Here is a 13,378-nt window from a genome sequence, read left to right as displayed (position 1 = left end):
GGCGGCTAGTGTGACTACAACGCCGAGACCTACCACGCTCATCCCGACTCCAGCTACATCGGCGACAACGACCCCAATGCCGACCACGCCGAACCCGACGCCGGCATCGAGCGTGACAATGACTCCGAAGACACCATCGCCCAACCCGACGCCGGCGGCTAGTGTGACTACAACGCCGAGACCTACCACGCCCAACCCGACGCCGGCTACTTCGGTGACAACGACTGCAATGCCGACCACGCCGAACCCGACGCCGGCATCGAGCGTGACAATGACTCCGAAGACACCATCGCCCAACCCGACGCCGGCGGCTAGTGTGACTACAACGCCGAGACCTACCACGCCCAACCCGACGCCGGCTACTTCGGTGACAACGACTGCAATGCCGACCACGCCGAACCCGACGCCGGCATCGAGCGTGACAACGACTTTGAAGACACCATCGCCCAACCCGACACCAGCGGCTAGTGTGACAACCACGCTGAAGCCTACCACACCGTGCCCGACACTGGCTGCATTGGTGACAACGACGCCAAAGCCTATCTTGCCCAACCCGACACCGGCGACTAGCGTCAGTTTAGCTTCGAAACCTGTGACAGGTAGAAGGGATGGCTGGGGGGATGCTGTTCAACACTAAATACCTCTCGCGGTGTCATCCATTCGAGACCTCTGGCCTCCTCTGTAAGCTGCGAAGGAGCCCCTGTCCGTGATTTTCTATTCTTTATTTCTTTTTCACAAAATGCTACCTGGTAGTAGTATGTCTATCGGTTTGATTGTGCACAAGGATCGCGACGAGATTTCGCCTTTTACTCAGCGAGATCAGCCATCACTTGCGAAGCTTGTTGTCCTTGTAGGCTTACAGCGAAAAGTCCTCATACGTGAGGTTATGCCATCCTACGACGAGCGCCTCGGTCGTAACCAAAGAAGAAACCGCCAGGTGGTGCGAACATGCAGACGATGACGGGATGGCTTCTGATCAAATTACAACTTTTTTCTCGCCATCCGAGATCTATGGTAAGTATGAAAACAAAAACTCGATGACGGACCGGTATTCTTCACTACCTACAGTGTAGTGAACCACCTCGGTTGTTTGGTTGGTGCCTTGACCAGCGGCTACGTTGCTGATCGATTCGGCCGTCGTGCTACGATATTCTCGGCTATCACCTTCTGCGTTGGCACTTGCTGGCTGTGTCTTACCCCGTTTTAAGAACACACGGTGATTTTGTTATTCCGTCTCATTGGAACCATCTACTGCTCGGAGATCGTCCCGCTGAGCGTTCGTGCATGCTACGAACTCGGTACAATCATGACAGCAGTAGTTCCGGTAATCGAACTTTAAGATCTACGGCGTCTTGCGGGCCTTGCCGACATCCAGACAGATTACACGTCGACTTCGAAAAAAATGAACCTCGTTATTTAAAAAAACGTTGCTGCCCACAGTTTGACCACTGATAGGAGGCGACTGATGAGAGCTGCGTTTAAAAGGGTCGATTACCACTAAGCCGCATCGTGAAGTGCCTTAACAAACCCATCGGCGAATGTTTACTACATGTAAACTTAAACCTTTTCTGCCGATGACAATTGTTTAGTGACGTTCCTAGAGTCTGAATGAAAGAAGCCCGGCACATGTACGACATGTTGTTCGACAGGATAGTGCACAACGTCGGGATCTCCGCATGCATTCCGCTACAGCTTCCAAGACAACAAGGTCCGCTTTCTGAAGTTGTCACCGTCTCAAATGCAGGATTGCAGTTTTTGTCTCGCAGACGACACTCAGAGACGGGCCCGGTCACGCTTGACAGGCCATCCTGAAGCAGAGGCAAGACTATGCGCCTGGTTCTGAAGGTCCCGAGCCGACGATGGAGAAATGCGCCGAGCGTGGACGCCTCGATTCATTCCTGCGCACGTACGATCATTCCTGAATTTGCTTTCGGACAAGGAGCATCTCCTCTCGGACATCTTGACGACTCAGTGCCACGTAACCAAGCTCTGGTCCCACATGGCGCCCAGCGTGAGCGTCCACAGCTTCCACGACGCGGACACCCCGACGACGGGCAGTACGCGCTACGCCATCATCGTGTGCGCGTTCGCTTCGCTCGGTGGGTTTTTCTTCGGCTACGACCAGGGTGTGACGTCCGGCGTGTTGATTATGGATTCGTTCCTGAACGACTACTGCGTCGGGTGGCACAACTTCACCTACGATGACTGCACCCGGTCGTCTTCGGACCTCCCGGGACAGTGGACGAGCTTCACCGTGTGGTACAACATGGTCTACAACCTTGGTTGTCTGGTTGGTGCTCTGATTGGCGGCTACGTCGCGGACAGGTACGGTCGTCGAGCTACGATTTTCTCCGCCGGCGTCCTGTTCTGCATCGGGACGACGTGGGTTTGTCTAAACCCCGCACAGGATCACACGCTCATGTACATTGCGCGTATCGTACAGGGCTTCGGCGTCGGCAACTCATCGTTCTCACTCCCACTGTTCGGATCTGAGATGGCCCCGAAGGAGCTGCGCGCGCGTCTGTCCGGTTTGATGGTGCTGCCCGTCACATTCGGTCAGTGGCTCGCTAACCTTATCAACATCCTCGTCATGGACGACAGCAACGGCTGGCGTATTAGTAACGCCGTATCGATGATCCCTCCGGTGATCGTCATGTGCGGCATCTTCTGCGTGCCCGAGAGTCCTCGTTGGACGTGTCAGCAGAAGGGCAGGGAAGAGGCTGAGGCGGTTCTTAAGCGGCTACGACAGACGGACGACGTACGCCATGAGCTCGAAGCGATCGGTGACCAGATTAACCAAGAAGAGACTGGGAACAAAGGCATGGCTGGACTGTGGGAACCCACGGTGCGACGACGTGTGTTCATCGCCATGGCGCTACAGCTCGGCCAACAGGCGACTGGTATCAACCCCATTATGACGTACGGGTCGCTTATTTTCAAGGACATCACAGGTGCCGGTCTCTACGCTTCGCTCCTTCTAAGCGGCGTCAACTGCTTGAGTACCACACCTGGTTTGATTTGGTTGGATAAGTACGGACGCCGCTATATGGCCATGATCGGCGCTGTAGGCATGGTGATCGGCCACCTGTTCGCTGCTATTCTGTTCACGGCGATCTGCGACGGCAACGTCGACGACTCGGGCTGCCCTTCGGTCGGCGGATGGTTTATTTGCTTAGGTACAGCTTTCTTCGTCTTCAGCTATGCCGTGTCGTGGGGCGCTCTACCTTGGATCTACTGCTCGGAGATTTTCCCACTCAACGTACGTGCGTCTGCTGTGTCTGTGGCTACTGCAGCCAACTGGATCGGTGCCGCCATGACGGAAGTCGTCAAGCTCTTCCCGTACCTGAACATCAGCGGTGTATTCTTCATGTTCGCTGGACTCGCACTACTATGCGGCCTGTTCATCTACTTCTACTGCCCAGAGACCAAGGGCATTCGACTTGAGGACATCGAGACACTCTTCAGCCGCAGTTACCACACGGCTACGTCACCGTCCTACGGCGCGGTCAAGACCCCTGTGGCTGCTACCGACAAGAGCCCAGTCTAAGATTTTGAAAACCTGTCAAGCAATTTACTATAATACAACTGTAGTTTGTCGAATTTGTCGAAAGCTGTGATGCGCAAACAACTACTATTGTAATATTAAACCCTGTGGATAACGTGAAGCCGATCGAATCAAATCTCACAGTTCCTGTGGCCGTACGTAGGAGTTTTGAGGTCATTACGTCGCCGCAACGATTCTCCGCTCAGAGTAAAGGAGTGACGTGCAGCTACGATGACATGATCTCTGCTTCCGAGACGACTACAACTATGTCTCCGTTACTTAAACCGAATGAGTTTATTGTCACGACGTGGCTTTTTGTTAACAGCCAGTCGGGTACACGAACGGATAATGATCTTTTTGACGTGTCTGATACCCCGCAAGACCGTCAATTGATATTTATTCGAGGTGCTGTACGTGAGATATCGCTGTACTTACTACTCCTACCTGAAAGCTCTGGTAATTGGCAACTAGAAGTGGGCATTCTCATGGATATAGACCGAGAAGGAGACGCTGGAGAGTTGCCTATTAAGGGCCGAATATGGGAGAGAATGATGTCGAAACAAGGCGTAGCAAGCGGGAAATGGGTCCACGTGGCGATAGTGTTAGAAGCCATGAAAATACGCCTCTATTTGAACGGTATTCTCGACTGTCAACGCTCGTTAGTAGCGCAAAGTACTGCTATATGGGCGGCTGGGAACGTGGATCTTCCGCTTCATTTCGGAAGATTCCCAATGACGCAAACTACGTCCTCCGTCTCTTCGGCTATGGGCTTTCTGTCACGCTCACTTGGGATCATGAAAGGCGTTCATTGGGACTTCGGAATGAATATTCCGGATCACAAATCAGGCGCGTTCCGGTGTTTCGACGGCTGGTTGAGCCACTTCCGCTTCCACAATCGCTCGTTGTCTCCCATCCACGTTCGCATCGTTTACGACGAGAAGAAAACTCCTTCTGGACTTTGTGAACGGGACGATGACCACTCGAAACTCGTGGAGTTGCACGCTTTACTCATCCTACTCAGCACTTCATCTGAAGGAATAATTCACTTCCGTTCCCAATTTTACGATTGGATGAAGCTCATTTGGGGTACGTTTCTCGGTACCAACTCAGCAGTGGTACAGCAGTCCGCGTTACGTGTCTTGTGTGCTCTACTACCTCTTCAACACCCCGTGGATGCTTCGAAAGTGCTGGTACAAGAGACGCCAGAGGCTCTTGGATTCTACACATTGGAGGATGTTTTCGTCCAGCAAGTGCTCCGAATGATCGGATTCTGCTTGAACAAATGTCCACAAAGGACTTTAGAAGCCAGCGAGGCTGCTGTGGTGCCATGGACACTGATGTTGGCTCGTGGAATTCATGGTAATCAATTTTCTCTTGAGGTTCGAGACACCGAGCTACAATTCGATCTAGAAAATGATGTCGAGAGGCGGTACCAGTCGTCGAAGCGGCAGAGTCTGATGCTGGCGAATGAACTAAACCAGCTTCTACAGCGGCTTTTCAGAAATTCGAACGGTACGTGGCGCCAGAGTATTATTCGAGTGAGTTCGAATATTACCCGGAATTTTTCGAATTCTCGAGACGTCGAGCCTGAAATTTGTGGTATTCAGTTTGGAAAGCACGTACTTTGTCTCTCTACCGTCAAGTGTGTGGAATCTGTAGGCTGCTTGTACTTCCTTAGTGGAGGCTTCGAGTTTTTAAGACCAGGGATCACTGTAGAAGTGCGAGGATCGAGAGATATCGCCCAGGTTCTGTCGCTCGAGTATCGTGCATCCAACTCAGCTCAAAATCCCCCCGAGAACCCGTCCGATACAAGATACCCGCCACAAATTGACACCCTAGCTCACATCCGGATAAAGAATAACCCCAACATTCTCAAACGTACCGACGGACTACAGAATCGCAACGAAAAATCCTGGTTTGAGAAAGTTTTTGGCTCGAATGTCGATTTTCCAGATACTAGTTCACTTTACTCGAAGGTGAATACTGACGAGCTAATGCCGGTTATAATATCCAATGCGAATGACGGCGCGTATTCGAATATAATCTACGACGTCGCGTGGGATAAATGTGACCATAAAGCAGCTAACGGATTGGTGGAAAAGGCAGCAGAGGTGATTCCTGCTATCTATACCGACCCTGATAGGGGATTTGATCTTCTTAAATATTGGATGCTCGTTACTGAAAATTATAGTACAAATTGCTGGAACGGACTCTGGAGTTGACATATTACTAGCTAAGCCAGCGTTGATTGAAACAATTACAGAGATAGCATCCCGTCCGGGATAGCAATCCGAAGCATGACACACTTTACAGCGTGGAGAAACGAGTGAGTTCTTTACGTCGAGAAGTGTACACTGCACTGGTTGATCTTGGGGAGGAAGGAGAGGCGGAATTGGCGAGTGCATTTGAAGGTAAACGCGAGGTTTCATCCGCTCAAAGTGCCTCTTTTAATGACGAGATGACGACAGGGCGTCGAAGCTTTTTACTAACGCCGACCGAAGTAATGCGTTTAAATGACGGTAATTTATCGGATGGAGACGAACCGGTAAATGAGAACTGGGAAGGTGACGAGCAAGATGACGACGAAGACGACGAGGAAGACGAGAGTTTAGACGATGGAGAGAATGACGACGACGAAGACGACGCTGAAGAAAATAGAGCGGAGTTCGTGGAGGAGCTGATGCTGATGGGGTTTCCGGAAGATTGGTGCGTGCTGGCGTTAAAGCAAACCGAGAACGATATCGTCAATGCGTCGGCTTGGATTGTGGACAATCTGGAATATCTGAGTAAGTTACAGTCCACATTGGATAAAGAACGCGATAAGGGACGAGATTCTCCTCGTTTCGACGAAGAAGAGGACGACGTCGTGAATACTGACGATATACCGAGCGGTAGTACGCACGTTCCGTCATTAAGTGCGACTGTTAACATGACAGAGGACGCCGAGAACGATATGGATGTCCCTCATTTAAATGACAAAGAAATGGGGAGAAAATTGTTTGCGGAAATGTATTTTCCTTTCGAAGATGGAGGTTTCTTGTCGAATACCAAGTCGCGTTTTATGAAATCATGGCGAGCTGACGCCATAGAAACGAAAGTGAAGAGAGAATTGAACCAACTTGACCTTCAAGATCTGGTCCGCCAGCTGCGAGAATTCGAGAACACGTTGTCAATCCTGTACGCTCGTCAGATTATGTCCACAGTGTTACATCAGACAAGGTCAGTACCGGTTTTGATACCGTTTAAACAGTGGTTCAAGCTGCTAAAACTCGCTGGATTACGTGGGGATCAATTCGCAATTATTGTGCGAAATTCGTCGACACAGTTGCAAAAATTATCTATTGATGAAGTATTTTCAAAGTCGATTCGATATTTGATCCAGCACGACGCAGCTTTCGTTGCGTCAGCGTTCGAATTCTGCCTTGAAGAACTGGAAACAGCAGCAGCTGGTAAAGCGTACGAAGCTGTTTTATGGACGCAACGGGAGCTCCATCGTCCAGATCAAATTGTGCTGGAAGAGCCAGGAATTGAAATTGTTATTTGGCTGCTAGACGCGCTACTAGCAGCTTCTACACACTCGTCATTGTGTCTTTCTGTTGATGCTGCGAAGATTATTTTACGCCGTCTACGACGTTGTCTTGGCACGACGAATTTGCCGCTGAAGTTTGTCATCCTTCGCACTATCAGCAGAGTATTGAGAGCCATAGAAAATGTCGACAAAGACATGGTAAACGAGGCACAACTGGTCGTCCAAGACTTCTTAACTGCAGCTGTTGTAAGACACAGTCGCGAGTTGAGTCAAGGTCGACTGTTATTCTCTCAGTATCTCCAGGGGTACGTGGAACTGCTGCACGTTCTACAGGGCGTTACTGGGTTTAACGTGGCCCCAACACCTGCCGCTCATATGGTCGCTAGTAGCAGTGGAGATGCGTCGGAATCGGAAGGTTGTTTGCTGCTGTATGACCGCAAACGCACTCGCAGTAGCTTGTTATCCTTCGCAGACGACAACCTCAGTGTGTCGTACTCTGGGAATGAGGTATGGAAAGCTGCGTGCGCCGTCACGAGCTTCTCGACTGGCGTGCATTCATGGCTGGTGCGTATTGAAAAGTCTAGTTCTCCGTATCTCTTTGTAGGGGTCGCTACTCGACAAGCGAACTTGGATTCATTCCTTGGAGCGGACGATCAATCCTGGGGTTTTATTGGCGATAAAGCACTGTACTACCAGCGGAACCGCATACGAGCATACGGCGAGACATTCACGGAAGGAGATTGCATTGGGTTACGGCTGGATTGCGAGAAAGGCGAGCTTTCGTTTAGTAAAAATGGAGTGGATTTGGGTGTGGCGTTCGATAATATTGTGGGTTCAGTGTCCCCCGCTGTGGCCTTTTACTCGCGACATCAGAAGATCTCCTTCGTTAAGGATAGTTGTACCGGTGAGACTAATATACCTCCGACTGGAGAGGTAGAAGACGCGGGTGTGGAGGACTGTTTAATAGCCTGTGAGCTGATGGCCAACTGGGTGGATAAAAGTCCCATGCGAGTGGAAATGGCTACTGCTACGTTCGAAATGACGGCAGGATGGCTCGCCGGATCCATTAAACACGTTACCACGCGATCCGGGAAATCCCTCTGGGTGGATGTTACGCGAGGAACATGTGAAAAAGCTGGGTTTTATTGCGATGATAAAGTCCGCACACCTCGTGGGAATGGAGTTGTAATGGGCGTGGCAGGCGGACGGATCTGGGTGGAAGTCGACAATGAACCTGGAGCGTGGTTCTTCCATCCGTCCAAACTACGTTTAGTGGCGAGCGCAACAACACCCAGTTCCACTACTCCAGTTGACAACTTAAATATCCCACCAGACTCTTTAAATGACCCACATTTGGGTTCAAAAGTGGACATATCTTCGCCCTTTACTCTTTCTCGAGAAGAACTCGTTGAGTATGGGGAACATTATTTGTGGACTGTAGCAGTGGATCGTGAGCTTCTAAGTGTGATTGACGATTTCTGTGAGGTATCTCGCACTAGTCCGTGGAATCTGACACCCAATCAACTGCTCAATGTTGTCAAAGAGAAGACTGCTGTACTAGAGCTTACGTCCTTTAGTAATGTACTTGCGATGCCTCAGCCTGACAAGATGATCGTCGCACGGCTCGCAATACTGCGCTTCTGCAACATGTACATCAGTCGCGCTTTACCCTTTTTCGACCTCTCATGGCACTACTTTTTACCGGATTCCAACTCATTACCGTGTCGACTAGTGTCACAATGTCGCGGCAGTCTCTTTGTCTGTGTAAAAAACACACTTTGGACGCCGTTGATGGAAAAAACCGCTAATTCTCCCAAAAAATCTGACGACGAGTACGATTATCCCGAAGATTTACCGCAGCTACACGTGAACCGGCTGAAGGCAGCAGCAGCAAAATGTCACGAAGGAACAGTCAGCAGTTTGCTCTCATCCCTCTTTGGCCAGTCGTTTGAAGAGCTCCATTTCTTACCTATTAAAACGCTACGTATGGTCTACTCCCACCCAATGGATGACGGTCAATTACGAAGCTTTAAAGTCAAGTTCGAGGGCGAAGGAGTGGATGACTATGGTGGTCCATATCGAGAGTTCTTTTCGCAATTCTTCGCCGAGTTACAGATGCTTAACGTACCCGAAAGCGAAGATAATGGGTCCACAAGTTCGGAGCATTCTGCGAATGGAGGACCCAGTAGTACGTCGCTGAAAGTGGACCCCAATGTATCCGTATCAGCGTGTGTCTTGCCCTTCCTTCTGCCTAGTCCGAATTGGCGGAATTGCGTTGGAGCCAACCGTGAGAAATTCGTACTTAATGGAGCTCTTATCGAGCGTCAAATACATGATAAGAAGGTATCGTGTTTATCTGGAGAAAGCGCTGAAGAGAAACGACAACTTTATTGTGAAATGTTTTTCTTTATCGGTCAGATGATCGGTATTTGTCTACGCACGCGTGTGTGCGTTCGTCTCGATCTGGCAATGTCAGTGTGGAAACAACTAGTGGTTGAAGACGACTTGAACCCGGAGAGTGCGCTAGCAACGCTCAAAGAGATCGATTTCGTCGCGTATTCATTATGGAAGACGTTGAAAGGTATTTTAGACGAGTTTAAACGTCCAAATTCAAAGCAGGAAGGGCTAGAAGAACGACTAGAAGCGATGGATTTGGTCTTTACGACTGTATTATCCGATGGACGTACAGTTGATATCTGTGAAGATGGCTCCAATACTGCGGTGACTTTGAAAAATCTGCAAGAATATATAGATTCTATGCTTCGAGCACGGATCCAAGAAACGCAAGAGGTGGTGAATATAGTAAAGCAGGGACTGCACTCCATTATGCCGGTGTCTGCATTGGCTCTTCTGACGTGGAATGAGCTTGAGAAACGCATGTGTGGCGTTGCGGAAGTGGACGTGAAGCTATTGCAGATTAATACCGAGTACGACGAAGATTTGTCGATGAACGACGAGTTTATTCAGAGATTTTGGCGCGTGCTGGAAAGTCTCGAAGCGGAGGATAAACGAGCCTTTCTGCGGTTTGTGTGGGCCCGGTCTCGTTTGCCTTTGGGCTCAGCACAGTTCCACCAGAAATTTAAGATCCAAGCGCTTGCGTCTTCGGGTAATGGAGACGCGAACGGCTCATCGTCAGGACCCCCTGGAGGCTGGATGGACTCGCAGATGCCGAAGTCGCATACGTGTTTCTTCGCACTCCAACTCCCACGATATTCCAGCGACGAAATCTGCCGCGAACGACTTTTGTATGCTGTGCGCAATTGCGTCGAAATGGATGGAGACTTCCGTCTTGCTGACACGGAAATGACAGGCTGGACGGGTATCAGTCCGACAGATCAGCTTCGAATTTGACCAGTCATTTGCCAAATAAAAGGCAGAACGTCCGGATCGAGGCCAAAGATATTGGCGGTATAACCAGTGTTTTAAAAAAAACTTTAAGCTTATAAATTGCTCGGAAAGCCTAATCGAATTGCTCTGTAGAAATGTTTTTTTTTAAAGTATTGCGCTTCCTCTTCGATGCTCCAAGTCTCACTATATATGCTCATCTTTTAATTAAATAGAGCTTGACTATGCTATTACACAATATTTTATCTTTGTCTGTGCACAATGCAGACGAATGTAAATGTGTAAGTGTACGTCTGTTTCGATACTGTACAACATTACACTGTAAATATCCAGAGAGCCACTTATTTTCTATAGTAGTAAAGCTGCGCTATTTAACATCTACTTCGAAGTATTTAAAATTAAGTGTAAAATCCAAATGAAATTCTTCATACCTCGAAGTATTACAATGGAATTGAACTTTGCAATACAGCTGGAGATAAGGAAAATTGACGATTAAGTCCCAAAGTACACGTACGAGGACTTGAATAGATCCATAATCGAATACTCGTTCCTATTTCTTTAGTGATTTGTGAGCTGTGGAATGCCGGATAAAAAGAAATTGAAAAATATTTGTTTGGGATAACCGTTTCTAAATTAGGCACTGGTTTTAGAGAATAACTAGGCAAACCAGTGGATTCTTCAGACAGAAAATATCTCCTTCCTTCGAGGGTTTGAACCCTGTAGTGGCTCTTGGAAACAAGACGTAATCCTGTTATTGTATTCATTACCGGTACAAACAGTCTATCACGCTAGGTTGCAGGGTTTTGGTGCTAAATTGCGTAATATTAATTTTTCGGCTAAAGCTGGCAACGTAGTAGTAAGTCAATTTTTTGGGGGCTTCTGAAACAGTTCTTAAAGCCACAATAATTACATACGACAACGGCAAACAAACCAACGTTGGGGGTCCATGTATTATCACAGCTCGACAACTAACCGGGTACTAGCAGGCCTAGCAACGTGCGTCGTTATTAAGTCATTCGTGAAGGTTGTTGGAGATGGAACCCGTCGTACTTGAAAGCGGAGCCGTCGTCTTCAGCAAAGTAGCTTCGCTACCTGCAAGCGAAAAATCGTTGTTCTTTGGCTTCCACAAGTATTTAATGGGCTCGACCGTTGTCTATATGCCCCGGTACTTGATTTCGAAATCTTGGGACCAGTGTTGAAATGTCGCCGTGACCTTCCACGGACGCCATCGATACAAGGACGACTGCTACGGCGGTGATGAATGCAAGAACGGTCATTGTTCGGCTTTTCGGCTAAACAGGAAGTGGTAGATCACAAACGTCAAATGATGCTTTGAAGCTCGAAGCGAGCGCTTGAACTTCATCGTGTCCCATCCCCACTCTTCAATCAAGCAGGTTTTCGATACCTACGTGTACAGTTTGGTTATTATCCTACTTGAGAGGGCCCTCAGGTAGTGCTTTGTACATGTCGGATCATTTTAACTGACGTTAAATATGTACAATGACAATTGCTTAATAATATAGCCATCTGCTCTCCAACATTATTCGAGCTGAGAATTATTATATTGACCTGAGTCAGGTCAGTATTGAAATCCCGGCAAGTATGTAAAGAAATCACACATTTGTCTGTTCACAATTTGACACCCCTCATTTGCATATAGAAAGTAAAAATACTCATTGCTTATGTGCTGAAGATGTTGACGCATCGAGCAAAGTACAGTATATTCAACAAAAGCTGCTCAGCAGGATTTATCGCATACGGGTGGCCGTAATTTATCGGAGAGCGTCAACATGGTAATGTTCATAGTTTGCGGGCACCCCACATATACCAAATCGTAAGCGGACCCTGTTCACTATGAGAATTACGATGTTAATAAATTACGGCCACCGTGTCTCACTACAGTTAGGTGTGTAATGAAAAAATCACCTCAACTTGGACGGAATCGTTGGAATTCGTCTCTGATTTCTGCAAGGGAAAACGCGCGTGACCCACAAAAAAGACTTCCACTTCATGACACGATGCTCCTACTCCCAAATCTCCTTGCGTCTGCCCGTCCTATTAGTCAACGAAGGCTGTCGCCATTCTTCGTCGCTATGCCCTGAAGGCGTCTTATCCTCTAAATCTGTATCGAAACTGGCCTCTGTCTTTTTCTCAACTGTAGCTGTCGCAATTGTACCAGCGTTTGGACTCGACGTGACCTCCCCGTAGCCGGTAACGTCCCCGATCAGACATTCCTCGGTGATCCTTGCTCCTTTGAAAATGGCACAAAGATCGCGCGGGTCCTGAAGCAAACGAGAAAACTCTTCGAGGAAGTCTAGTTCGAAGTCAAACGAGATAATGTTGTGCGTCTGCGTGTTGAAGGTGAAGTCGATCCTCCCAACACCATTGCACACACGCCCCAACATCTTCGTCACAATGCGTGGATATTGTCGTAGTGCTTCAGGAAACATGACCTCCACCGTGTCTCGTGTTACGATGTGTTTGTAGCTGGCATAGGACGTGACGACCGTGTGCCCTTCCATCGAGAGGACTTGAGACCGCAAGTAGTGAAATTCGAGGCCGGAGAGCGCCTTTGTGTATTCTTCCCACTGATGCAGCATCACTCCACGTCCGTTGAAGTCACCGATACTCAGGTTCTCGTCCATAGTTTGCATAACGTACTGAGTCGCATCAAGCGGGGAGCCTGGACGATAGCCGTTCTCAAATACACGGTGGTACTCTTGCACTGTCTTGACGTAGTAGCCATCCAGCGCATCACGACGATTGAAAGTGCGGGCGTCAAGAATATGCTGATACTCTGCCAAGCGTTGGATCTCCTGTTGAAGATGCATGACGTCCAGCTCCAAGTTATAGAGCTGCGAAGCCTGGAATCGCGCGTCCGCCATTTGAGCTTCTTGCGTCGATTGGTGGCTCTTCTCTCTGCGGCGAGTGCTGTGACGGCTGGTACTCGCGGTGCGAGA

At 48.9% G+C, this 13,378-nt stretch overlaps 3 protein-coding genes across 3 annotated transcripts; 2 read left to right on the top strand and 1 right to left on the bottom strand.

Moving 5' to 3' along the window:
• Window positions 1-1,867: 1,867 nt before the first annotated feature.
• Window positions 1,868-3,547, top strand: PITG_00095 (Major Facilitator Superfamily (MFS); the record flags this gene model as incomplete). Its single annotated transcript, XM_002908678.1, has 1 exon — window positions 1,868-3,547. One exon carries the CDS (start codon window positions 1,868-1,870, stop codon window positions 3,545-3,547), a length of 1,680 nt encoding a protein of 559 aa, XP_002908724.1.
• Window positions 3,548-4,275: 728 nt separating this feature from the next.
• Window positions 4,276-8,677, top strand: PITG_00094 (uncharacterized protein; the record flags this gene model as incomplete). The annotated part of the gene is made up of 7 exons (XM_002908677.1): window positions 4,276-4,630; window positions 5,035-5,082; window positions 5,261-5,520; window positions 6,099-6,330; window positions 6,643-6,763; window positions 7,325-7,977; window positions 8,673-8,677. 7 exons carry the CDS (start codon window positions 4,276-4,278, stop codon window positions 8,675-8,677), a joined length of 1,674 nt encoding a protein of 557 aa, XP_002908723.1.
• A 3,765-nt stretch (window positions 8,678-12,442) lies between these two features.
• PITG_00093 (uncharacterized protein) lies at window positions 12,443-13,303 on the bottom strand (the record flags this gene model as incomplete). Its single annotated transcript, XM_002908676.1, has 1 exon — window positions 12,443-13,303. The coding sequence occupies one exon, from the start codon at window positions 13,301-13,303 to the stop codon at window positions 12,443-12,445; it is 861 nt and encodes a 286-aa protein (XP_002908722.1).
• Between the last annotated feature and the right edge of the window lie 75 nt (window positions 13,304-13,378).

The sequence above is a fragment of the Phytophthora infestans genome, genomic scaffold (assembly GCF_000142945.1).
Source record: "Phytophthora infestans T30-4 supercont1.1 genomic scaffold, whole genome shotgun sequence".
NCBI classification, from domain to species: Eukaryota; Oomycota; class Peronosporomycetes; order Peronosporales; family Peronosporaceae; genus Phytophthora; species Phytophthora infestans.
This window is presented reverse-complemented; position numbering and strand designations above follow the sequence as displayed.